The sequence below is a fragment of the Manis javanica genome, chromosome 13 (assembly GCF_040802235.1).
Source record: "Manis javanica isolate MJ-LG chromosome 13, MJ_LKY, whole genome shotgun sequence".
Classification (NCBI taxonomy): Eukaryota; Metazoa; Chordata; class Mammalia; order Pholidota; family Manidae; genus Manis; species Manis javanica.
Window position 1 is genome coordinate 39,124,868 of NC_133168.1, and position 27,827 is coordinate 39,152,694.

Consider the following 27,827-nt stretch of genomic DNA (forward strand, 5'->3'; position numbering starts at 1 on the left):
CCAGGGATGTTTTAAAGATTTGAGTCCTTTCTCTACTTATCACCACATTTCTCCTGGCATCAGTAAGACAGCCTCTGATGAATGAGAGAGATGGAAAGATTTTATGACAAAAGAACACGTGAAAAAATAAAAAATAGATAATAAATTGGACTTTATCAAAATTAAAAGCTTTTGGGCCCAAAGGATACCACCAAGAAAATACAAATATAACTTATAGAATGGAAGACAATTTTCTAAACCTGATAAATACAATTTGTTGAAAGTCTCTATTAAGAACCAGGTATTTGGAATATATATAAAGAATTTTACAACTCAAAAATAAAAAGGCAAATAACCCAGTTTTTAAAATGTCCAAGGGATCTGAACTGACATTTCTCCATAGAAGATACAGAGATAGTCAAGAAACAAATAAAAAATATTCAACATGTTTAGCTGTCAGGAAAAATGTAAGTCAAAACCACTACATACCACTCATAGCTGTAATTAAAAACACATAACAAGTGTCGGTGGGGATGTGAAGAAATTGGAATGCTCATACATTGCTGGTGGTCTGGTTGCTCCTCAAAAGGAGCTACCACATGACCAAGCCATACCACTCTTAAGCATATACCCAGACAAATGGAAACATATGTCCTACACAAAAATTTGTATACAAATGTTCATAGCAGCATAGCTGTTATTTAAAAAAAAATCACTGTGTAATCATACCGGGGTACTTGTCAGTGGATTCTCTGTATGCTAGATTCAAGGTCTTAGCAGGCACAAATTCTACCAAACTAAAATCTACCAGTAAATAATTATCTATTAGCTCATTTGTGAAAGCTTTCCCCTCCTTTCTAGTTTTTGACCTTTTCTAAATGATCCTGCATTAAGGCCTCCAATCACAAAATGCCTACTTACCTAGCTTCTGTTAAGTGTGGCTCCATCTAATGTCATTTGTCTCTATAGTAACCAACTGGAAAGCTGCTAAGCTTAGAAGTGGCTTTGTGCAAGCAGTGGTCTAGTCCAGGAGTGTTTTAGATATTTGAGTCCTTTCTCTACTTACCACATTTCTCCTGGTATCAGGAAAGGAAGAGAGCCTCTGATAAATGAAAGAGGTGGAAGGTTAGAAAGAAAAGAACGGAATGTAAAACAGAGAGGAAGATGGACCACAAGTGGAGACTGAATTCAAGAGGAAAACAAATTTAGGAGCTTCATTTGTAAGAGGACTAAGAACACATAGTAAAAAAAAAAACCTAGATAAAAGTAACATAAAATAATTACTAAGCACTTTCATTCATATTCTTCTGGTCAGAAACAACATAATACTACCATCAACAAATTGTCAACAACACACTATCATGGTGCTTCAGAAAGCTGACTGATAACATTGATAGCTATCCACATGGTGTTTAACAGTATAGTCCAGCTCTAGTTAAGGGATCAGACACTGCTTATATCTTCAACAAACCTGTGGGCCTAATGGTGGGTAGCAATGGAAATGAAGTAAAACTGTTATTAATGAGGTAGAGCAGAGACAGGTGTAGTGGACACATTTTATGTAACAAATATAGAAACCTTATAAAAAGTACAAAGATGCATTCCATGATGTGTGGCTCCATCCACCACCCCCCTCCAACCCCCCACCAGCCTGCACACACACAACACAATCAGCCCTTCTGCAATCAGAAGTCTCGACACCTCTAGCGTTTCATGGGGAGAGTCCTTGACTTTGCCTTGGCTGGGGCACTCCCAGTGTACACCAGGGGCAGCCTCATTCATGCAGTTTTTTTCCGCAAGAGTTAATTAATCAAGGCATTACTACACTGCCCACCAGTATGTTTTTCCAGGAAATGATACCAAGTGTTTTTTCTACACATAAAGGTCACTTTAAATATTACCTGACACAGTGGAGAAGTAGAGAAGCACTATGTCAGCACCAGTGTCAACTGTTACACCCTCCTACCACATCAGGATGCTTCGAGGCTCAAAAACAGGTTATCTAAAAGTTCTTTACAAATTCTAAGGAAACATCATTTTCTGTATGTATGTATACAAATACACCTATATATACACATACACATACCATATATATATATATATATATATATATATATATATATATATATACACACTCTAAACACACACATAATCTTTATTGTGATATGATATGGTATTTTACTGCCCACAGCACTATAACTGGTTAAAGTTACAACTAACACTTTCTATTTTCTATTCTGTATCATACTGACTTGATCACATAGTTATCTTTCCTACTGGACCATGAGGTTTTTAAAGTTGTATGTATGTCTTGTCCATGTATGTTTTGCCTTTGAATATTCCACAGAGCCTAGCATATAATTACACATAATAAATGCTCTCTCATATATATACATAATGAGTTTTTATCAGGATCATTACTGTAGGATTCATTCCTTTCAGAAATGTCTGTGAACTCCAGAAAATCTCAACATTTAACATTTACACATTTTTTAATTTATACATTTTAACATTTATATATTTTAAAATTAACATCATAAAGTACATTATATTTTATTTAAAACTTTCATTAAATTTTGATATCCTGGAACTAATAAAGAGGGAGCTCTTTAAATAAAACCCATATTACAACAAGCCTTAAATGAGAACTTTTTTCAAAAAATGGGGACAATAATGCAAATGTCTCCTCAAAAAGAATTCAGCACAGTGCTAATGTGATTACCCAATGTGGGATCTAGGATTTGAACAAAGGCAAGAGGTTAGCACTTCCATTCCTATGAAAACTTCTTCAGCAGGCAGGGTCTGAGACTTTGTTTAATTTCTAGTTCTAATACATTTTAATTTAGTATATTTTAATTCAATTTAAGTCTAGTAAAATTTCAATTCACTCTTTCATCTTGTTTTGTATTATGACCTCAATTTAACTTCAGATTTAAGATTCTTAGAAGCCCTCTCTAGAGGAGTTTTGGAACACAGAAGCAAGCTGCATCTTGCCTCATCAGAATTTAAACTGCATACCTGACAGGAGGAACTTCCTCTGAAGAACAGCTACAGCACACCTCTCCACGCCTCACTCTGCTGGCAAAGCTAACTTCACACCACAGAAACTATTCCCTAACAGACCAATACTTGGATTAACTAAATTTAGATTACTAAATAAGCCTGATTCTGAAGAGATAAAAGTAGAGTTGCTATGACTGTCATAACAAAATCCAAACTGGATGGCTTAAACAACATACATGTATTATCTCACATATTTGGAGATTAGAAATACAAGATCAAGGTGTAAGCAGGGTTGGTTTCTTTTGAGGACCCTGGCTGGCTTGCAAATGGCTGCCTTCCTGCTGTGTTTCACAAGGTCTTTTCTCTGCGCATGCTTGTCCTTGATGTCTCTTCATGTCCAAATTCCTCCTCATATAAGGACACCAATTAGACTGGATTAGGGCCCACCTTAAGGGGCTCATTTTAACTTAACCGTCACTTTAAAGGCCCTATCACCAAATACAGTCACATCCTGAGGTACTGGGGGTTAGGGCTTCAACATACGAAATGGGGGGAGGCACAGTTTGGTATGACATAGCTAACATAGGTTCATTTTTCTCTCTGTGCTAGGCACTAATTTAGGCTTTGTTTATCTTGGAGCCCAAACAATCTCTTTCAGCCATCCTTCCCTTAAGTAATCTCTTCAGAGAGAAGCAATTTGGGGATGACATTCCATGTAGCCCTCCAAGCATCTCACGGCCCCCCTTGGGTACTTAATAAATGAAAATTTTCACAGTGATCCATCTTTTGCAATATGTTTAGCTTTTTGAGAGGCAACAAAAAGTTGATACAAAAAAGCAACAGATGCTATAAATTGTTTCTGAAACCAGAGTGACAGTTTTATAACCAACCCCCACCCCACCCCCAAGCATACCAGTTAATTAAAAAATACGCCCAGGGTACATCTGGGAATTCCTTTGGTCTTTCCTACAAAGTATTGTCAATGGTGAAGAAACTAATGGAGAGAGTGCGCAAAGGCTCTTCAATATTTTTGAGGAATGGTAAAATAGTTTAGACAGGAGAGGCAATACGAGAGGCCTGGAGCCAATTCTTGCGGCTTCCAGTAAACTATTAGAACAGGTTTTTTTTTCTTTCCTTTAAATACTGCTGTATGTGACATGTTCAGCAAAATATTTTAAAGAAAATAAGCCAAACCAGTGGAATCCAGGTAGATCCTCTCACTTCTGATGCTGCATATCCACCAAAAAAATGTTATGGTAAGACGTACCTTATTATGACACACCTATGGTCAGACTGCAAAATACATTTCGTTTTACCAAGTTTATAATGTCATTTTCACAAATTAAGTGAATTAGAACCTCCTCTTATGAGTGCCTGCAACAATCAGAAAACCACACACACCATTCTCAAAGGAGTAATGTTTTAATCTTTAATTGGTCATTTACTTCATGTATCCAGTGCATCTTAACAGCACACAGTAATTAATGCTTTATCTTAGCTTGTGTTAGGATTGGCACTAATAAGAGTGAACAGAGAATAGAGCTGAAGTCAGTAATCTACATCTACTATCACAGTAAGACTCATACTCTAATGCATACAATAACTGGGCTTGCAGAAAACTTGCCTGGTAGGTCCTACTTGGCTGTTTAATCCGTTGACAATAAAATGAGACTCCTGCTCAAAGTAGTATTCCTAAATGTGCAGAGGCCTGGTATTAGCTGTCCCTTATTAACGTTCAAAAGACCATCAGATGAAGAAGTCTTATCGAAAGCAACCTACTAAGTGTGAACAATACCCAAAGAATGATAACTCAAAATTGAGTGATACACTAAGAATAAAAATTCTTCCAGCATAGATGATACTTAAATAATTTTCTCTGAACTTGTAAGTAGCCAAGTTAGTGGTTTCATTCAAAACACTTAAGGAAAAAAATGCTGGTTTATGAATAGCAGGTAATAAAACAAACCTTTATACCACTCATACGAAAACAATAGAAATAGTTGAATAACTTCACAGATGTGTTAAAAGCAGCATAAGTGAATCAAGCTGAATGTCAATGAATCAGTGTCCTCAGAACTTGTTTGCTGTGGTACACAAATGTTTTGAGAATTACATGTCTTGGTATGCTGTTGCTCTCCACTCTCCTTTTCCCTTCTCTTACTATATTTATTGCTCTCTGGTCTCCTGCCACTTCCTTTTCTTTTTTTACGTTCCTGCTATGCCCATCAAACGGCAGAAACCTCGGGCAGTAACGGATCACATCTCTAGTAATCTTTTTTATTCTAGGGATTTCCAGATTGGAATGGGAGAACCAGGAGGAGCCCAAATATTACCTATTCATATTTTCCAAGCAAAGCTGTGTGTGGAAAATCGTCTCCTCGCTCTTCATTTCACATCTATTTAACTAACGGAGCTGTGGTGCACAAATGAAGATCCTGGCCAAGAACGAGATTTCCAAAATGGCTTTGCTCCTTCCGAGCTGGCATGGGTCTATAAAATGCAATTTATTTCCACTGCAACCAACCCATCTCTCCACCCAAATATTACCTAGGACACAGACAGCTGAACCTAAACTAGTGCAGACAATTGAACCACATCTGCTAAATCAGTAGAAAGCCAGCACAGCCGTTGGACTGACGTGAAAAGAGCGTGAAAAGGAACAGAAAAAAAAAACCAAAAAAAAACAGAACACCGCACGATGCAAAGCCGAAGGGCGGGCGTGTCCCAGAATCGCGCCTCCCGCGCCGCAGCCCCGCCCCTACTCCCCGCCCCCAACCCGGCCACGCCCGACGTGAGGCGCGGGAGCCGCCGGGCCGGGGGCGGGGTCTGCGCCGCTCCTCCCTCCGCCGCTGCCGCCGGCGGCCTCCGCGCGGGCCTCCCAATCCGTATTCCACTCACTTTGTTCTCCGCCTTTGTCCTAATCCACACCAGCAGGTGGAGCCGCAGTTAAAGTTTGCGAGTCCGTTCAGGGAGCGGGAGCCCATCTTGCTCGCGGCCGAGGCCCTCGCTAGAGGAGGAGGGCCAGATCTCGGGCGCAGCCAATCGCGGGCAACACTGCTAGTTATCAGAGCAGAATGGGCTGTAGTTTAGTGAAATAGGAAAGCTGCAAAACAGTGTGGAGTGCTCCCGTGTAAATAAAAAGAGGAAAAAAAAAAGTTTCTCAAGTCGCCGCTGCACGACGTCGGGCCGGCGCGGGGGCGGGGGTCTGCGCTCTCCCAAGCGGCCGCGCGCTGGACTTTATTGTGCCGCAACAAGCCCCGGTTCCCATTGTTTGTGTTTTTTTCAAAATATGGCAAAGGTTCAGGTGAACAATGTAGTGGTGCTGGATAACCCTTCTCCTTTCTACAACCCGTTCCAGTTCGAGATCACCTTCGAGTGCATCGAGGACCTGTCTGAAGGTGAGTCGGAAGCCCGCCCGCCGCCGGGCTGTCAGTTGCGGGCGGCAGACGTTGAAAGTTTCCCGGGCCCGGCCTCGGGCGGGCGGCGGGGGCTCGGCGCCGGGCGGGCAGCGGGCTCGCCTCTGCGGAGGGAAACTTGAAGTTGATGGACGGCGGCCGCCGGGTCGCGCGCGGCGTTCAGCCGCAGCCGGGGCGCCTGCCGCGGTTCAACTTGCGAGGAACTTGTTCGAGCGGAGGTAGCCATGTTGTCAGCTTTGTCTGGCGCGCGGGCGCTTCGCGAGACCCGCACTCGCACCGTCGCGCCGGCCGGGGGTCGCGCCGGGCTGGCCCCGTGCCGCAAATAGCCTCCGCGGCTCTCGGCCCCGGCGGGGCGGCTGGGCAGAGAGAGGCATGTGTGTGGTCGTCCCGGCGGGTTAGCAGCGGAGCCATCTTACCCGGAGGAGAGAACCGGGCCACCGACCCCGGCGTCACGACGCCTCTTCTCCGCGGGTGACGAACGCGGCGCCCCGCCTGCCCACCTTCCTGCCCCCCGCGGAAGGCAAATCCGTGCTGAGAGCCTACGCGGGAGGTGCCCTACTCTCCTGGGTGGCCATGCCCGGCCGCTTCAGGGAGGAGAGCGAGGCTGCCGCGCGCTGATTTCTGGCTCCTTCGACCAACCAGCAGGGGAGGCGGGCGCAGGCTCGGCCCCTCGGCGCCGCGAGCCGGGCGCGGGTGCTTCCCGGGGCCGCGGATGCTCCCCGGCAGGCGCTCCCTGGCCGCCGTCCGGGATGCTCCGGGGGCCCGGGGGTGCTGGCAAGAGAGCTCGCCCCGACCGGCCCGGACTCCTTTCTGTAATGACTGAAACCACCTCACTCTCAGGAAGAAAAACATTGCTAAGATAGAAAGTTACATTTAACCCAAGGGCAGATACTTCAATTTCCAGGACTTAAACATTGCCTTCTAAGTAGTCTGAAAGAAGCCTTTCTTCAAGAACGTGTTTAAATCTAGTTAAAATAATTCCACAGCCAAATACCTTGAACATAAAACACGGAAGTGGGTTAGGAAATAAAAGGCAAAATTGGTAAAATTCTAATGGCAATGCAAAAATTTTTACAATTTTCTCGGAGTTCGTCTTTTGGTTTTAAACAAGATAACTTTAATATTGCAGTAATAGTTAGAAAGCTAAAACTTGCCAAGGTCTTATCTTTGCTTTTCTTAGATTTTTATTAAAATAATCCAGTGCTTCATTTTAAAATTTGAGAAGAGTTTAACTTCATCTATGGTAATTTTACAATAGGGGTTATACTTCTTTGAACTCAAGTTTATTTAACGAAATGCATTAAAATCATTATGCTCATTATGGCATGTAAAGAAGCATTTTCACTTTAAAAATTAGTTTTTTAGTCTATAAAATGTATTTTAGGTAGGGTGTTAACTTTTTTAATTATAAAAGCAATACATGCTCATTGTAATAAATTTAAAAAGTAGACATATATAAAGTAACAGTCCCCTGTACTCAGTGTCTTCTCCATCTCCCTCTTGCAAGTAACCATAACACTTTAATCTGTGCTCTTCCCATACAATATTAATGCATATATAAAGCTTATGTGCATATATATGTTATATGTCAGGCACATTTTGGAAGACTATTTAGTACATTTCTAATAGGCCATAGACATATAATTAAAAGGGGATTTTTCTTATTACTCTGAAACCCTTTGATCACTTTTCCACAGTAGCACTAACAAGCATTTCAGCTACCACGCCAATTTTCCAAACCAAGAGTCAGTTATTTTTCCTTTTGATGCCAATTGCATATTTAAAAAATGAGTGAATGCAGGAGAAACCATTGATTGCTCCATTCAAATTTATACTACAGTGTTTTTTAGGCATTAGAAGTTCTTCAGATTACAAGCATTTCTCAAGTGTTGCCTTCCATTTTAGGAGCATGTTCTGAGTAAGGATGACAAATGATTCAGGGTGTTACAGGGCTTTGACATTGCATGGTTGAAATCCATTCAGGGAAGCAGAACCACTTTCCATTTTTAACTGGGATCTACTCAGAACCCAGTTGAATAACATCAGAATTTTTACAGTACTAATGTCAGAACACACCTACTTCCACTTGTACACCACATTTCCCAGGGCACCTATTACAGGGTATTTATTTAATATTTTAAGGAAGAGTTTAAGGTGAATCATGCCAAAGCTGCAAAGGAATCTTTCAAAAAGGTGCCATGCTTGTTTACTCCACCTAGAGGCTGTGTGGATTAAGGAGCTTGAGTTCAGTTAGTACGGGCTCCTTATAGGTCCTATACTTTTATATTGCAGTTCTTTAAAATATCTGTTCTTGAAATGAAACTACAGAATATAAAGAAGTGAAATTTTTATAATTTTATCTCAAGACCCAAGCCAAAAGATTGGCCATCATTTTTCATACTTGAATTTGTCAACAGTCCCCATATAATTTTCACTTTAAAAGTGCCCCAGTAGCTTTGCTTCACAAAAGTCTTTAGGGGGTATTTGCTCTCAAGATAATGTAGTTATTTCTAATATAAGGCTTATATCAGTGAATAGGACAGCAATCCACAGATTTATGCACAGACTTTCCTGTCAGTATGGGAGATAGGAGACCCTGGATGTGTTTGATCTGATATTCACCAAGCCTGTACAAGTTCTGATTGACCTTCTGCTATCTTTGTTATGTCTTCTGTGGACTGCTGATTCTCTGCTTCTGTATTGAAAAGAGTCATTTTTTTAAGTTGATCAATATCAATAACTACTGACAGTTGAATATTTACAATGTACCAGAATTGAACATGGTGCTTCATACTTTCAAAACTGAGGCTTGTTCTAATTCCCAAAACTTACATACTTTCCACTAGACTAACTAGTGTACTGAGTCTAAAATTCCCATGGTGACTTCCCTCACTCCCACCACAAATGGAGATACTTGGAAGCTTTGGAAGCTGGATTAACATGATTAAATGAAACAGTTAACTTTTAAAAAAAGTGAATAAATTTCAGCTGATAAACTGTGCATCTGACCCTATCCTTTCCTCCTTCAAATACAGTAGAGGAATGAACCTATGTTAAAAAAAAATAAAGTTAAGAATAAAGCAATGCTAATTTATAAAGAAGTATTGATCATTTTAAACAGTAGCTACAAGTATCCCATAAGCATAAAAATGAAGCTACAGGTGTTTCCTGAGTTATAGCCTGTACTCCTTAGAGCTAAATTATCTCTCCATTACCTCTGCCCTTCCCCAACCCTCCTGCAATTAAATTCCTTTATTCCACTATTCATTTGAGAGCTAGAAAGGGAAGAATTTTATCTTCCCAGTTAGGGTTTTGGAAAGAGCACAGGCTTTGGAGTTGCAAAGATACAGCCTGAATTCTGATTCTTTAATTATTAGCTGTGTGAATTTTGGTAGATTACTTAGCCTCTCAGAGCTTCAACTTTCAGGCATCATTAGATCCATATAATAAAGCTGTTGAGGCTTAAAAAACAGGTGTGAAGTGACAAAAACAATGCCTACCATACAATAGATAAGGGCATACCTCATTATTACTGCACTGTGCAGATACTGCACTTTTTACAATGAAGGTTTGTGGCAACCCTGCATCAGGGAAGTAAGTCAGCACCATTTTTCTAACAGCATTTGCTCACTTTGTGTCTGTGTATCACATTTTGGAAGTTCTTGTTAATATTTCAAATTTTTTCATTATTATATTTGCTAATGGTACTCTGCGATCAGTGATTATAAATAACTTGCTGATAAATGACAGATCCGGTAAAGGCTAGACATCCAAAATATATAAAGAGCTCATGTACCTCAACAAACAAAAAGCAAATAATCCAATTAAAAAATGGGCAGAGGAGCTGAACAGACAGTTCTCCAAAGAAGAAATTCAGATGGCCAACAGACACATGAAAAGATGCTCCACATCACTAGTTATCAGAGAAATGCAAATTAAAACCACAATGAGATATCACCTCACACCAGTAAGGACGGCTACCATCCAAAAGACAAACAACAACAAACGTTGGTGAGGTTGTGGAGAAAGGGGAACCCTCCTATACTGCTGGTGGGAATGTAAATTCAACCATTGTGGAAAGCAGTATGGAGGTTCCTCAAAATGCTCAAAATAGACTTACCATTTGACCCAGGAATTCCACTTCTAGGAATTTACCCTAAGAATGCAGCAGCCCAGTTTGAAAAAGACAGATGCACCCCTATGTTTACTGCAGCACTATTTCAATAGCCAAGAAATGGAAGCAACCTAAGTGTCCATCAGTAGATAAATGGATAAAGAAGAGGTGGTACATATACACAATGGAATATTATTCAGCCATAAGAAGAAAACAAATCCTACAATTTGCAACAACATGGATGGAGCTAGAGGGTATTATGCTCAGTGAAATAAGCCAAGCGGAGAAAGACAAATACCAAATGATTTCACTCATATGTGGAGTATAAGAACAAAGAAAAAGTGAAGGAACAAAACAGCAGCAGAATCACAGAACTCAAGAAGGGACTAACAGTTACCAAATGGAAAGGGACTGGGGAGAATGGGAGGGTAGAGAGGGATAAGGGTGGGGAAGAAGAAAGGGGGTATTATGATTAGCATGTATAATGTGGGGGATGGGGGAAAGGGGAGGGCTGTGCAACACAGAAGACAAGTAGTGATTCTACAACATCTTACTATGCTGATGGACAGTGACTGTAATGGGGTTTGTGGGGGGGACTTGGTGAAGGGGAGAGCCGAGTAAACATAATGTTCTTCATGTAATTGTAGATTAATGATTAAAAAAAAACCTATGTAGTCAAGTAACTTCTAGACTAGTGGTTCTCAAAGTGTAGTCCAGAGACCCCTGAGGGTCCCCAAGGCCCCTTCAGAGGGTTCAAGAGGACTAAAATATTTTCATGGTATTACTAAGACATTATTTGCTTTTTGCACTCTCATTCTCTCAGAACTATACAGTGGAGTTTTCCAGAGACTATGATGACCTGTGATGTCTTAACAAACCAAGTGCAGGAACAGACCTGGAATTTAGATGTCTTCTGTTAAGCCAGGCATTAAAGATTAAAAAGATATCAAAGTTATTTGCGAAAATGTAAAACAATGACGCTTTTCTAATTTTTTTTGTTTTGTTTTCTGGAAAATGTAGGTTTTTTTCAAAAGTTATGTTAATGTAATGCTTTATTATTTTTAAGTAAATTAAATGTTTTAAATGTTTTGATCTAAAACAGTAAATATCCATAAATATAACCAAACCAGAAGCTCTTTGGGATCTTCAATTGATTTTAAGAGTGTAACAGGGTGATGATGGGGGGAGTCTAGTGAACAAAATGATGTTCATGTAATTGTAGATTGATACCAAAATAAAAATAAAAAAAGTGTATAACGGGAAAAACAAACAAACAAATAAATAGCTTGCTGAAAGCTCAGATGATGGTTAGCATTTTTTAGCAATATTTTTTAATTAAGGTATTTAAATTTTTAACATAATGCTATTACTGTACACTTAATACATTACAGAATAGTATAAACATAACTTTCATATGTACTGGGAAACCAAAAAATTAATTTGACTTGCTTTGTTGCAGTGGTCTGGAATTGAACGTGCAGTCTCTCCAAAGTATGTATTTTATAAGAGCAGGTTTGGAAATCATGACTATGTTCCTATGCCAGACCACAAATGCCTACTTAACTTAAACCAATTAGGAGACCAAGAGTGCCATACATATGTAGCAGTACAAATACACATGAAGTGGACAAACTATGAAGATATCCAGGTGGCAGTTCGTAGCCTTACCCTCACACAGCTAGTTTGGGAGCTTCCACAGCCCTTTCTTGAATCAGTTGCCCCATTTGGCTTTTTGGTTACATACCTCACTGGACACTAGTTTTGTAACCTACTTTATTATTTATTCCTCATCTCCCTGACCTCTTAACTTTGGAGAGCTCCAGGGCTCACCTAGGAATCTGGCCTAAATTTTTAAGGCTTTACAAATTGACAACTTCCAAAATTTCACCAGACCTGTTCATTATCTCCACTTAGATACTTAGTAGACATCTCAAGCTTAACACAACCAAAACTGACACCTACATCGTTTCCCTCCCCTTCCCCCTGCAAAAAAAGAAAAAGTGACTCTTGCTGCCTCTACAAGATTTATTCAGAACGTGACTGCTTCTCACCCCCATGGCTAAATATGGTCCACTCCACCATAATTTCTTGCCTCAATTGTTAAAATATCCTCATTTCTCCCCTCGTCCTCTTAACAGTCTATACTAAGCATAGCTGCCAAAATAAGCCTTCTAAAATGAAAGTTACATCATGTCACTCCTCTGCTCAGAACCCACCAAATGGCTTCCCATGCCACTCACTGTAAAGCCAACAGTCACTATAGTGTCTTTTAAAACATTGTGTAATCTGGCCATGCCCTGCACCCCCAATCTCATGGTCAGTTGTTTCACCCTTTGCTCAACCTGCACCAGCTCTGGCCTCCTTGCTTCTTTTTAAGTGTGCCAAGCATGCCCATACCCCCTGGCCTTTGTATTTGCCGTTCCTTCTACTAGATACTCATATTGCTTGTTCCCTCTCTTAGTTTTCACCAGTGAAAAGATCATCTCATGAGATGTTAGATACAGGACCCTGCATCTGGAAATGTGCTGGAAGTTGGAATATAAGGAGTCTAGGACAGAGCCATCACATACATAGGTCCTCAGAAAATGACTATTGACTTAGTAAGAGAGAATAAACTTGGAGGTTCTTTTAATTCAATAAACTTAAGTTTATAATACAGTATGAATAAATGGTACTTATACAGTATGAATAAATGTTTAGGGAACAATATCTACAGTTATACAAAAAATGGCAACACATGGTGGCACTAACTAGTTCTCAATGAGTGACCCAGAAACACCCCTCTGAGAGTGCTGGTGTACACTCAGTGTGGTGAATCCAGGAGACAGGCCACAACATGCTAACCCCTAAGAGGACCAAGAGGCCTTGCAGATGATTTGTATTTGTACAGTTGTCTTCCCCTACTGAAGAGGAGGCTCAAGATCAGTGATTTTACTCATCTCTGGGTTCTTCTCACAGAGCACACTGTAATAGGTGCTCAACAAAATCTAATTACATATAATGACTGAATTACACAGAATGTCTTGGGTTGTGCTTTAGTGTGTCCTGTTGCTCCTTATGCCTGTTCCCACTATGTGCTCTAATGTATTAATTAGTATAAAGGTATTGAATTCCTCTTCCCAATTTAACAAATATATGACACAAAGGAGTGCCACAAGGGAAAAAAAACCCTGTGGACCTTTAACAGCTGGTGAGCTGAAGCCCCTTACTTCTAAACACAAGGGAAGACTGATGATGATGATTTCTCCACTCTGGAGCTTGGTGGTTTGGATCTGTGCAACATGACGTATGGGGCCGCCCTTCCAAAGTGTGTTTGTAGGCTGTTAAAAGATGACATATGAAAAACGTGGGGAGGGATTCCATAGCCAAATAAATTTGGGAAATGCTGTATTGTTACTGGTGTTCTTTACTGAAGGATGTCTCATAACTTACTCTGCCAGTGTGCTTTATGAATCCCCAAGACAAAGTTGTAGCATTTCCTAAGTTTTATGTTTTTGTGAGGAGCTCTGTCCAGGGACCAGTGTTTCACAAGAGAGTATTCTTGAAAAACTGGTATGAAATATAAGAACTCTGTAAGGAGCAGTTCTGTGCATTTCCTATTTTCTGCTATGAGAAGCCATTTCTAGCAGCCAATAATGATTATGTGGACATTAAAAGGGTTTTTGATGTCATCTCATAACATAGTTACTGAATATGAAATAACGTTTTGGTTTTTAACCCTAGACTTGGAATGGAAAATTATCTATGTGGGCTCTGCAGAAAGTGAAGAATACGATCAAGTTTTAGACTCTGTTTTAGTAGGCCCCGTTCCTGCAGGAAGGCATATGTTTGTATTTCAGGTAAGATTATTCTTGATAAATATCTATAGTGAATATACTTCTAGATGGACTATATCTCATGGCCTTATTTCCTTTTGGGTTAAATCACTCTGGTTCTGCTGCATTCACTTGTTATCTGCTTCTATCATGTTTTAGGAAGTCTCTGTCTTCCTAAAGGAATGCCACCTTTTGATTCTGTGTGCTGTAAGATGTTAATGTGGTATTTACTTCAGGGTTAGCACAGCATGCAGTAAATCTTACACCCACTATGTCATGGCACGTGGTGGTTAATTTGGGGCTTTTCCTGTGAGTAGTCCCTTAGTATAAGGCCTCTAGGGTGGCTAGTTGCTGTCCAGCAGCCTAAAATGGATTCAAAGTGCACATTGCTAACTGATATAATTAATAATATGCATCTTCAGTTTATGGTTTCAGCCACTAAGAGTGATGATGATATAAGAAAAAACCAACTTGCTTTCAGCATTATCAGTAATTGAGCTAGGTTACAGGTATGTTAGAGATCTACTGCATGGTCTTAAGTCACTGGAATTGAAGTCCAGTGGTTTACTAATGCATCTAATCGATACATTTTATAGAAGATTATTGTTACAAATCTACTCTTTATTATTTATAGGGGGAAATTCTAATATAAATCATGCTCTCAGATACAACTGACAGTATTTGGGTCTGTGCCAAGGCTTCAGACATTGTCTTCTATATTCAAAAGTGTTACTTTTTTAAATTCATGTTAAATTGTTCTATAAAACTATTCAATCACCTTCCCAATTATCCATGCTTTTTAGGAGATATTTATAATAGTCCAAAGAATAACTAGCATTAGGTTTTTAAAAACTATTATAAATTTTGTTAAAAGTACTTCTACACAACAAAGTCCCATCAGTTACATAGATTCCGCCTGGAAGGACTTCATCCAGAAAGAAAATTAACTCTTCTTATCCCTGATCACCCCTTTTTCTCATTTCATAGATGGGACTAATTTAAATGAAGACTGTTGGTCAGATAATCCCATCAGCTATGGGCCAAGAATCACTCAAACATATGGTATCTCTAGAGCTGCTACCTTTCCCTCCCCTCTCCTAAGTATAGAATAATTCAAAATCTTGGTGTTCTAGCCTTAGTGGTTATTACTAAAAAGCAGTAATTTACTGTATCTAAACAAACGGTTAAGTAAAGTTCAAATATATTAACTAAAAGGCTCGACTATTTTAAGTGCTGTTAACCTGAGTTGTGTTAGTACATAACCTTGGTGAAACTGGGGGTACCAGAAAATGCATGTCTAGGGCAAAGAACTGGTGATTTAGACCTGGTTCAAATCCCATCCCACTGCTTATTAGGCACATGTGACTTTAGACAGGCTCCCTAAACCTCCATTAGTCACTCTAGTCATCTATAAAATTTGGATAATATCCCACGTCATATAAATGTTACAAGGATTAAATGAAGGATAAAGCAGTTAAATACAATGACTGACAAATAGTACCCTATTTCTACATATAGAACTAAATTTTTATTCTCATAGCTTCTTGAAATTGTTCTATAAAAAACAGTATTTGTTTCAATCCATAAGCCTGAAAAATCTGTATTTCACTGATAATTCATGATGTAGTAAGAAACTTTACTTGATATTTAGTGATATATCTTTTCTGCTACTATAAAAATTTTATGAATGAATCCCTTGTTCTTGAAACAAATCCTTAAAAGTCTTTTCTGTGTGTTTATGTTGTTAAGAAACTCCAAAAAGCAGAGAGGAAGCACAGTGTGATTTGGATCATATTGTCCGCATATGCACTTTAGTAAATTTGTCATTATCAGTGGAAAGGGGCTAAAATACATTTTTTGTGCTTTATGGAAACTGCCATAGTATTCTCCTGGTCTACCATGATTTTGCTTCTCAGAATAAACATGCCTTTCTTAAGTGTGTCAGAGGCTAGCAAGAAGATGTCCAAACATCTGCCTAGTATTGCTGGTAAAAGTCAAAGATTTGCCTATCATTTCTCCATCCAGAATGATCTTGAGAGGCCTGCAGGTTTTACTTCTCAAATTTGGTCAAGCTGAATCCTTTGGTAAACAAATTATAAAATAAAAACATGCCTAGAAGAACCAATTTGCTTGAGGCGATGAGAAGGAACGTGAGGGGAAAGTTCCCAAAGCAGTACTCAATCACCTTTGTTTCCCATTTCACCTACTTCCAGGACATTAGAATCTTCTGGGCACCCTGGAATTAACCTAAACCCTCTGGGTATGGGTGCATAGGTTCTCAAAGACAAACAGTATATTCTCAGGGCAGGCCGTCTGTTTCCATTATGGTACCTCTCCAAAGAGGTTATAAACCACTTCAGGGCAAGAACTGAGTTATGAATGAATTTCAAAACACTAAGTATATACTGTGTGCCCAGAGCTGTGCCAGACATGAGATTATAAAGATGAACTAGATGGAACTCCTGCCCAAGATGAATCCTAGAATCCCAGGGAAGACTGAAGGGTAAACATACTTACTTAGATTGTTGGACATACATTAGAGGATTTGTGCCAAGGAATAGAGGTGCGTAAGAAAGAATACTGTTAATTCTACCTTCTGAATTAGAAAGGGCTTCACTAAAAAGGATGTATTTGATGCAAACTTGAAAAATAAATTTTTCAGGTTGTTAAGGAATGACCTTTCAAGCCAAGGGAATAGTATATGCAAGGCACAGAGGTATGAAAGATTATCACTACATTTTAAAGGCCTTGTCTAATTCTACAGCAAGAGAAAGATGTGTGGAGTTAAAGGGAGTATGAATGGAGATGTTGTTTGAAGACAAATTGTGATGATCTTTATAAACCAAGTTAAAGAACTGAGATTTTTATCTCTTAGAAAGGGGAGTGATCATCTGAAGTTTTAAAACCTGTTGAAGGGATAGAAATGGATCTATGCTTAGATGATGAGTAATGCCAGCAGTAGTGCAAACAACAGGCTAGAGCAGGAGGAGACCAATTTTAAAGTTTTAACAATATTCCAGATAAGAGATAAAGACAAATTCAGCCTTCAGAGATGAAAAATGTTAAGACTGACTAGATGTGGGAGGTAGGAAAGCAGAGGGTGACTGTGGTAGGGATTTTATGCCTTTTCATGTCATCTGCATGTGGTAGATGAGCAGTCATCATTAGTCGTTGGTAATATGGCATGAGTGAGCCAGCCAGGGATGTCCATTAGCCGAAGCACTGACTGAAGTGTTCACCCAGACTCTGGGATGTTTTGTGTCCTGGCAAGAATAAGCTAACCTACTGGGACTTCATCCACTTAATGCTCAGAGTGGCTGCCTTAGGTCACACTGAGATGCCTCACCATCACTGCCCGTCTCAGGCTAGTTCCTCCTTCCGGCCAGTTCCCTTACTTCTTGCCTGCTGCCAGAGACAGGGCCCTAACCTTTCCCTTGTGCTTTTGGCCTCCTCTAGCTCACTGGCCCAACCTTCTGCGTTCAAGGTTCAGTTTACAGCAGCTTGATTCAAAACAAGGTCATTGATAACATCTGTCCAAAACAATCTTTACCTTCTTTGAATTTCCATAGTATGCATGATTTAAATAGCACACTATACTTCAGTGCTTGGAAAAGTCATTCACAATAGAGGATTATCAGTATTTTTTGAGAATCTGCTATATAGCTACTTCCATTCCATTTTTAGTTTCATATTAATTTACTATTAGAATATCTGTGAAGGGTGGATTGAGTGGGTGTGAACAAATGTGTCCTGGGTAGAAAAGGGAAACTGGTATATTAAACATTTGCTGCTAATAGGCTGTGTGGAGATAATTGAATATTTACTAATTTAGGTCTGAAAATTATGACTGGAAAAGGTTAGAATCAATAAAGCTATTGATTTACTATATTTTATAAAAGTGTCTATAATTGAATACTGCATAATCCCTGGTGAACTACCACACATTGTAGCCAGATTTATTTCCCTCTAGAACCAGTGGTGCTTTCAAGTGCCCAGAGTATTTAGGCATACTGTGGAGAAACATATGAATTACATTTTCTGGCCATAAGTCAGTCTCAAAATGAGCATTTGCCTTCCCAGCATGATTTCCAAGTTTTTGTTGCTGTCCCCATAACTGATGGTGCACAAAGGAACCAAAATTCCACAGTCTTGCTTTCAGTTAACAGCCTTTTGTGATGTGTGTACTTTTCTTTTTAAATTATTCTAGGCTGATGCACCTAATCCAGGACTCATTCCAGATGCAGATGCAGTAGGTGTAACAGTTGTGCTAATTACATGCACCTATCGAGGTCAAGAATTTATTAGAGTTGGCTATTATGTAAATAATGAATATACCGAGACAGAATTAAGGGAAAATCCACCAGTAAAACCAGATTTTTCTAAGGTAATGTTCTATTCTTTATTTCATTATTTTTACTATGCAATTACCATTTCATAGTATCTTATGAAAATGACTTTGAAATAATAAATTTGAGGTCTTTGTGCCAACTGGGCAAACTAATCATTGTTCCATTACCATGGATGACCTCAAATCCTACCTCCAGAGGAGTCATCAGTAATTAAAAATATTGGTCAGGCACCTTGAGAGGCTCTGATGATTTAGAAAACTAAAAGTGCCTCCTGGAAGAAACAGGCTTCTGTTCATGCCTTTCTGTATGACATTTTCAATTACATCATGATTCTATTCATTTGAACCTTTAGGACATACAAATTCATGTTTGTTGTACTGATTATTTACTCAATAATAATTCTTCTTATAAATCTTAAAATTGTGGGGGTGGGGGGTTTTATGTTTGTTTTTTTGTTTAACACTGTTATCTTACAACACCTGTATGCCTTCAACTGAAGGTCTTATATATTTCTGGTGAAGAAAAACTGCTTAGTTTCTGACTAAGAAGCTGAAATCTGTAATTCAGATTTCTCAAAAAATACTTACTACTTTATGATTTTCCATTGGGAACTGTACCAGTTTGGTAACTGGTGATTTTTGTGAGATTGAACACAAAGCTGTATCTGCCAGGTCATGGAGGAAATAATACATGGGAGAAGGGAATCTTCTCCTTTTGATAATAAGGCTGGAATGTTTTTTATCCTGGTGTGAGAACTTCCACTGATTCAATTTAGTAGTTACCAGTATGGCAAAAAGAGAAGAAACTAGAATACTGTTTCTAAGAATGAGCTGAATTAATTAAAAAATAGGAATCCACTAGTAATGAGATTATGTCAGGGGAAATTTTTCATTTTTCTTGAGACTATTACTGAAGAGACATCACATAAATCTAAAGAGCATAGTTAGTTAGATAAAGAATACTCTGAAACATCCACCTTCAAAATATCTTCAAAATATCTTGTTTCCTCTAAGCTAAAATAATTTCTTTGCTGTAGCCCTAGTCCATGATTATTAGTTATTTTGCAGGTGCTTTGACTTATTATAGCTTTGTATGACTTAGCTCTTTAGGAGCTCTTCTATAAAGAACCATTCCTTAAGCTCCTATTTGTATATAATGATCTAATTTTCTTAGTGTTTACCATTTATGTCTTTCTTCCTTTAGCTTCAAAGGAACATTTTGGCATCTAATCCCAGAGTTACAAGATTCCACATTAATTGGGAAGATAACACAGAAAAACTGGAAGATGCAGAGAGCAGTAATCCGAATCTACAATCACTTCTTTCAACAGATGCATTACCTTCAGCATCAAAGGGATGGTCCACGTCAGAAAACTCACTAAATGTCATGTTAGAATCCCATATGGACTGCATGTGACCGACTACCTGCCATCCCTTTAGTAAAATTTAAGCTATAAAAACACACAGAACTATTTCCTTAATATTCCATAAGTACATAGTCAAGACGCAATGTGAAGAATTTGTTTAAAAAATATCCTGTAGAAAGTTTATAAGAAAACCAGTATTTGAGCAAATTGTGGAATATAAATACAACTATTTTTAAGTAATTTTTTTCTCTAATGTGTTATTTTATTCTAAAACTAATCTGATTAAAATATATATATTATTTTCTTCTCCTGTATATGTAATTAGAGCACTTATAAAGACAGATATTAATCATTAGACCAGGTTGTAAAGATGTTTAAACTAAACTCTTGGATGATAACTTTTGGACCACTATTTTACTGGCCTTCAAAAGAAGAAAGTTCACTTCAACTAAAATGTTCCTTTCTGTGATAATATATAGTTTGATTTAATTTAAAGGGCAAATTCCCATTCTCTTTTGGCATGTCCTTGTAGAAGGGATTTGAAGTCAAACTATATGGTACCCAAAATGGCAGGATCTGATTTTCTGGGCCACCTTGAAGCTTCTTATGGCTACTATTACAATTCATGTACTGTTAGACAGCATTCAGTTTGGCTTCTAAGATAATAACAAATGTGGTTAAATGTTTATAAGGTCCTCTGGCTATGGTTCTTGTTTTTATAACAGTTTAGGACATCAGGTCACTCTCTGAATCACATACCATTATTACCCAGTGAGTTAAACATGTCAAGAGCAGACACAAACTCTCTAAGTTTAAGAATAGGATATTACAATAACTTAGATTTGTTCATTAGACTTATAAAAATACAATGAATTTAACTCTTTAAAATTGATTTGATCATCTGTTGGCAGCATTTATATAAAAACAGTGGATTTGGGGAGGTATATTTAGCTTTATCATAATAGATAAGTTACTATTTTGGAAATACATATATTTTCACACATGTAGTACTCTTCTCCATATCCCCTGACACGCATGCAGACTAAGATTACACCTATCTGTGGCTGACAGATTCTAGATAGCCCAGGTAAGCTTTTTTAAAGCAATCTTGGAAAGGAATTAACACTGGGCCAAAAGGTTCTTTTTCTTTGGTGAGAGCTAGGTCCTTCCTCAAAGTTTCTTATGCTCCATTAAATTAAGTGTAGAATATTCTCATTACTCTTGCTGCTGAGCAAGACATTATTAGCCATATGATGCAGAGTTATGCAGTGCCTTCATATCTAAAACTTTTATACTGCACTTTTTAAAGCTTTTATTTTGAGGAAGGGAAAAGGGCATTTGTCTGAGTATGGATTCTAAGTTGTATATATTTCATGTCATTCTAAAAAAGTGAATTTGTGAAGCAAAATTTTTGCTAAATGTTAAACTTTGAAATTTAATATACCAGATTATTAAAATACTGTCCACTAACTAGTTCATAGACTGCAAAAGTAAAATACGTCCGACTGTTAAAACTATATGAAGAAAATTTCATTTTTGTCTAATTGCAATTAAAAGAAAATGTTAAAATATTAAAATGAAAATAAAACTTTCCAACAGAGCTCAGTGATTAATATATCAGAGACAAGATATGTGCTTGTCAGAAATAAAGCATAAAGAAGCCAAATTACCAAATAAAACAATTCACTGCTGAGTTTTTATTGATTAATTATGATTGGTTTGTATTGACATCGAAGAATTAGGTTTTTATGTCAATTTGTAAAAAGCCAATTTTCACAGAAGGTTGAGACTTAGAAACTATTATCTCTTCAATTTTTATGATTCTGTAAGATTTAGAATTAAAACATTATGAACTAAGAAACTAGCACATAGGTCGGTTGTTTTTCTCCTGATTAGCCTCCTGTATAGACACTATCTGAATTATAGCTAGAAGGTTTAGAACTATTTTTGCCCTTTTTGATCATAGTAAGTAGCTGTGTCCTGAGAAGATAAAAAAGAGCAAGTGACTTAAGCCACAGAAGAGATAGGTGAGTAGGACAGAGGGAATGAGAATATCATTTGAGCTGAGAAGACATTCAGGAAGTCTGAGAAGCGTGCATACATTCATTTAATCTTGGGCTGACATGTGGTCTTTCCCTCTTGTTTTAAGATTTGGGATTTCTATTTTTACCAAGAAAGTCTATGGCAGCAGTTCCCAAAATTTTTTACTATAATCCATGGTAAAAAAAAGAAAAATTTAAGTAAACTAATGACCCCATAACTACATATATAGATGAACAATTTTCATGAAAATGTACCCTTACAGTGCATCTTTACTCTCTGCAGTATATTCTGGTATCTTGTATTTCATTTTGAAAGTGCTCATTTTGATCCACTGAATTGGCATTTATGACTAATGGGCTGCAATACATAGTTTGAAGAAAAGCTAGTCTGGCCCTCAGAGAAGACAAGAAGTAACAATACCTTTTCTAAGGTTCTAAAATTTATATTTACTTTACCTGTCCTTTCTGTGTTATATTTGGATTATGGTCGTGCCATTTAGAAAAAAGAGGGAAAAGTGCTAAAACAGTGAATCAGCAGCCATTCAATCGAAACCTGAATATTCAGAAATTATTAGTAGCCCACAAGATAGCTTGGACCCATTTCTTGGCACTCCATATTATTAACTTTAAGAAACATTCCACATAATTGGAAACACCTCTATTTGTTGCTGATATATTTTTATACAGAACTCTAGAATACTGGGTCTTGAATTTTTAAATGTACATGAAGTGTTCTTTATATGTTCTTGCCTACTTCCCTTCCATTATCCTGAAGCTTGTCCGCTTCTCAATCCACAAATCCCTTCCCATCAATGCTTAATGTAATGTCCACTTATTTCAAAACCAAGAGCCCCTTAGAATGGAGCTCTCTTTATGTAGGAGCATTAATGGAACATTTGCTGCTTTATGATAAGTTTTAAAGTGTAAGCTTCTCTTAAGAAATCTGAGCACAGGCCATGGGTGTTGGGCTCCCCTAACAAAAAGTAGATAACATAAAATGTGTGAAACCAGACATACAATGGCAAAATGACAGTCTCTTCAACAGATGGAGCTGGCAAAACTGGACAGCTACATGTAGGAGAATGAAACTGGACCATTGTCTAACCCCATATACAAAGGTAAACTCAAAATGGATCAAAGACCTGAATGTAAGTCACGAAACCATTAAACTCTTGGAAAAAAACATAGGCAAAAACCTCTTAGACATAAACATGAGTGATCTCTTCTTGAACATATCTCCCCGGGCAAGGAAAACAACAGCAAAAATGAGCAAGTGGGACTACATTAAGCTGAAAAGCTTCTGTACAGCGAAAGACACCATCAATAGAACAAAAAGGAACCCTACAGTATGGGAGAATATATTTGAAAATGACAGATCTGATAAAGGCTTGACGTCCAGAATATATAAAGAGCTCACACGCCTCAACAAACAAAAAACAAATAACCCAATTAAAAAATGGGCAGAGGAACTGAACAGACAGTTCTCCAAAAAAGAAATACAGATGGCCAAAAGACACATGAAAAGATGCTCCACATCGCTAATTATCAGAGAAATGCAAATTAAAACTACAATGAGGTATCACCTCACACCAGTAAGGATAGCTGCCATCCAAAAGACAAACAACAACAAATGTTGGCGAGGCTGTGGAGAAAGGGGAACCCTCCTACACTGCTGGTGGGAATGTAAATTAGTTCAACCATTGTGGAAAGCAGTATGGAGGTGCATCAAAATGCTCAAAACAGACCTACCATTTGACCCAGGAATTCCACTCCTAGGAATTTACCCTAAGAACGCAGCAATCAAGTTTGAGAAAGACAGATGCACTCCTATGTTTATCGCAGCACTATTTACAATAGCCAAGAATTGGAAGCAACCTAAATGTCCATCTGTAGATGAATGGATAAAGAAGATGTGGTACATATACACAATGGAATACTACTCAGCCATAAGAAGTGGAAAAATCCAACCATTTGCAGCAACATGGATGGAGCTGGAGAGTATTATGCTCAGTGAAATAAGCCAAGCGGAGAAAGAGAAATACCAAATGATTTCACTCATCTGAGGAGTATAGGAACAAAGGAAAAACTGAAGGAACAAAGCAGCAGCAGAATTACAGAACCCAAAAATGGACTAACAGGTACCAAAGGGAAAGGAACTGGGGAGGATGGGTGGGCAGGGAGGGATAAGGGGGGGAAGAAGAAGGGGGGTATTAAGATTAGCATGCATGGGGGGGAGGGAGAAAGGGGAGGGTGGGCTGCAGAACACAGAGAGGACAAGTAGTGACTCTACCACATTTTGCTAAGCTGATGGACAGTAACCGTAATGGGGTTGTTAGGGGGGACCTGATATAGGGGAGAGCATAGTAAACATAGTATTCTTCATGAAAGGGTAGATTAAAAATTTAAAAAAAAAAAAAAAAAAAGAAAGAAAGAAAGAAAGAAAAGGGGGATTACTCGTTAACAGGATAAAACTATTGGTAAATCAAAGATCAACGCATGCTTTAAATATCCTTAATGTTGATCACTTAAAGGGTGTCAGATGATCAGCTATGGAGGTACTCTTTTCTGATAATATTCCTTTCTCTTAATTAAAAAAAAAAAAAAAAAAAAAAAAGCAGTTACTGTGTGCTGACCTCCAATGAGTTCTGCACAGTGGTATAGAGGGCATGTCAAAGTGTGGGCAAAGGGTCTGTTTGTTTCTACGCAGAAGATCAAGGCCTAGCTTGGATACCCAGAAAATGAAATAAGATACGATATGAGGAGGAGCTTCCGGCATCAGCACTCTCTGGAGGACTCGTGCCGGGGGATGATCATCAAAAAGCCTCCCCAGGGATCCGGACGATGCTGCGGTTGTGGCTGCATCCAGCCCACCGTCTCCTGGACTTGCCATAAGAATGAGGAGGGAGATGTCTAGGCTGGCATGTGCATACAGTGAGACAACGAATTTGACTGGATCTGTACTGTTGGAACTCAACCAGGAGTTGGGAGGGGTGCAAGTTGTAGCACCCCAAAATCTCATGACTATAGACTATCTATGGTTAAAAGAACATATGGGATGTGAACAGATCCCAGAAATGGGCTGCTTTAATTTGTCTGATGGTTCAAGTACAGTTGGAAAATATCCATCATATTATAGATAAATTTTCACAAATGCCTAGGGTGCCTAAATGGTTTTCTTGGCTTCACTGGAGATGGCTGGTAATTATAGATTTGCTTTGTTTATGTCACCGTATTCCTATTATGTTAATATGTGTGTGCAAATTAGTTAGTAGTTTAAAACCTATACATACTTAAGGTACTATACAAGAAGATATGTCAAAGAAATAATCAATCCTCCCAAGTTTCCTTCATATGCTACATCTATAGCTTTTCTTCTTCCTTCCTAATTACAAACCTTAAATAGAATTCGTGCCTCATATCGAATTTACCGAGTATCATAATTCCTCCAGGTGGTAAAGATACCTCGAGACAAGTGCTGGGCATAGAAGCCACAGGGCATAAATCTGCAAAGAAGTAAAAAGCTAACCTTTGCAAACAATATGGCTTCTCTCTCACTTACCAACTTTACATTTCCCTGTATGGCCCCGGAAGATGACTGGTTAGCCAGAGACGGGTAAGATTCCTCAAGGGAGGAACAACCTAAGACAGGCACAGTCGCAGGGGGGCCATCAGGTGAGAATTTGGGGATCAACAGAGGTGAGGCTCAGAACCTCACCCCCCCTGCTTTGAGAGAAATCTTCTGCATCCGTGGATGTCTTGCTGCCCTTGTCTAGCCTGGATTAATACTTAGTCCATAGGCACACACCTGATCATCTGATCATCTACATTTGCCTTCTTACAGCACTAAACTATGTTTTCTACCTTTATCTTGCATCTACCTACCACTTCAGCATTTTATTAAAAATAAAAATAATAATAATAATAGGAGAAATGTGGGATCAACATATAAATCAAGTACAAAAATCAAATGAATATTCATATTTGACCTGATGGTTTATAGGTCATATTGCATGATCAAAACCGAAAGTTTCTGTGATGAATGCCCTTGTACTGTTCACCATGTAAGAATTTATTCACTCTGTAAGAATTCGTTCACCATGTAAGAACTTGTTCGTTATGCTTCAGAAGATTGGAGACTGACGAGAATTAGGCTTGAGATGGATTAATGATTGTACATTGAGCATTGACCCCCCTATACTGAATTTTATTGTTGTTAACAACCATTTGATCAATAAATATGAGAGATGCCCTCTCAAAAAAAAAAAAAAAAAAAAAAAAAAAATGTGTGAAACCAAAAGCCTATTACAGAACAGTAGAAATATTTCCCCAATCAAAACAGTGTAAAAATACAAAATGGCATCAAAGCATGTTAAAAATAATTTTTTCCTAAAACCACTTTAATCAAACGTGACATTATCTGCAAAGGCTTTTAAATGTACTTGGAAGATCATTACAATGTATGAATAAAGCTCCACATTGCCATGTTAGCAGTATGCTTTCCACATATTAAGACAAATTTTCTACCTGAAAATCTTCAGTAGGAGTTACTGTTGCCTCTCAGATCTATGAGCATGAAAATGCCTTAAGCTCTACACCATCTATCTACTTTTGTAAAGTGAGATTTCCCCATTTAACATTGTGTTTGCTGGGTCCTCATAAAATGCTAGATGATGCATACTTTTTCCTGTGTAAGTATTCATGAAGGTAATCACTAGAGAATGAGAAGGATTGTTCAAAACTAAGATGCAAAAAGATACATGGGATACGTTTTTGGAAAATAACTAAGTGAAGATGGAGCTTTTAAAACATTTCCTTGGAGCTAAAAAAGTAATGCTACATACTTCCGATTTGGGCAGCAACCCTCAAAATTAACTTGAAATGTATCCTACTATAACTAATTTTTCATAAGGAAAAACCATTGTGCTTTTGGAGTAACGTTAAATTAATCAAAATTGCAATGTAAGATACCTGCGCTAGTAGATCCAATTCCTGTGGTGAGCACAGATCTTGGTGTAATCTTTGCTGCATATTTGAGGAACTGAGATTTCCCTGTACCAGGATCCCCGACCAATAAAAGGTGAGATTCACCTAGAAAAAAATTAATGCAAAGTTTTAAACTTCTGTGAAAAGACCCATGAATAAGTAATCAAAAAGGAAATGGTCCACATGGAATGCCAACACAGTTTATATTTTATATAGTGCTTTTGCTGCATGCTTTTTCTTAAGGTCATTAGAGGAGACTTGGACTAGAAAATCTGTCATAATAATCTTTAAGTGATTTTTGAGTCTAACATTTAAAATCTAAATTCTTTTACTAGATTTTGTGTTACTTCTAGATGGTTAAGCCTATGTTTAACATTTTAAAAATTTTTGGCTTCTAAAGTTTCTGATTTTATTTAACCTATTTTTAAATACCAACTACTGTTACTAAATCTAGCCATACAAGTATTCTATTTTTATTTAAGCAGTTTAAGTGTTCAGGACTTTATAAGTGCTTTATAAATATCAGACCACTTAATGATTCCAACAGTTAAAGGGAAACCTTTTTATGAAAATTTAGTAGTTTAATGAAATATCTATCTTTACCCTTATTTTTCAAATGTAACAATGAGAACATACGAATATACTGTGGGATATATTATCTCACTGATCACATTTATTTGGTAATATTCAAGTATTTCCTAAAATATATTAATAGGAAATTCCTGCTTAGGCTTAACATTTAGCAGAGTACCTTACAAAC

The 27,827-nt window shown here is 38.1% G+C and overlaps 2 protein-coding genes across 9 annotated transcripts in view; one reads left to right on the plus strand and one right to left on the minus strand.

The window, feature by feature from the left end:
• Positions 1 to 27,827, minus strand: part of MCM9 (minichromosome maintenance 9 homologous recombination repair factor) — a 99,257-nt gene that overhangs the window by 45,565 nt on the left and 25,865 nt on the right. For 7 of the 8 annotated variants that reach the window (XR_012124183.1, XR_012124182.1, XM_017680013.3 and 4 more), the window contains one exon: positions 27,053 to 27,172. Coding sequence is in view for 5 of the 8 variants with exons in the window: in XM_017680013.3 (XP_017535502.2) it covers positions 27,053 to 27,172 (120 nt within the window). In the remaining 3 variants the exon portion in view is untranslated. Of the gene's footprint in view, positions 1 to 13,258; positions 13,833 to 27,052; positions 27,173 to 27,827 lie in introns of those variants that run through there. The other variant, XM_073219452.1, reaches the window with a different exon arrangement.
• Positions 5,812 to 21,642, plus strand: ASF1A (anti-silencing function 1A histone chaperone). Its single transcript, XM_017680014.3, has 4 exons — positions 5,812 to 6,380; positions 14,236 to 14,351; positions 18,535 to 18,711; positions 19,880 to 21,642. The coding sequence occupies exons 1-4, from the start codon at positions 6,272 to 6,274 to the stop codon at positions 20,090 to 20,092; spliced, it is 615 nt and encodes a 204-aa protein (XP_017535503.1). The 5' UTR covers positions 5,812 to 6,271; the 3' UTR covers positions 20,093 to 21,642.

What these genes read in the sequence shown, in the direction of transcription:
- ASF1A (XM_017680014.3), top strand. Translation starts at nt 6,272, where the DNA reads ATGGCAAAGGTTCAGGTGAACAATGTAGTGGTGCTGGATAACCCTTCT. An exon ending in CATCGAGGACCTGTCTGAAG is followed by an intron (nt 6,381 to 14,235) that starts GTGAGTCGGAAG and finishes TTTTAACCCTAG; the next exon opens with ACTTGGAATGGAAAATTATC. An exon ending in TAAAACCAGATTTTTCTAAG is followed by an intron (nt 18,712 to 19,879) that starts GTAATGTTCTAT and finishes TTCTTCCTTTAG; the next exon opens with CTTCAAAGGAACATTTTGGC.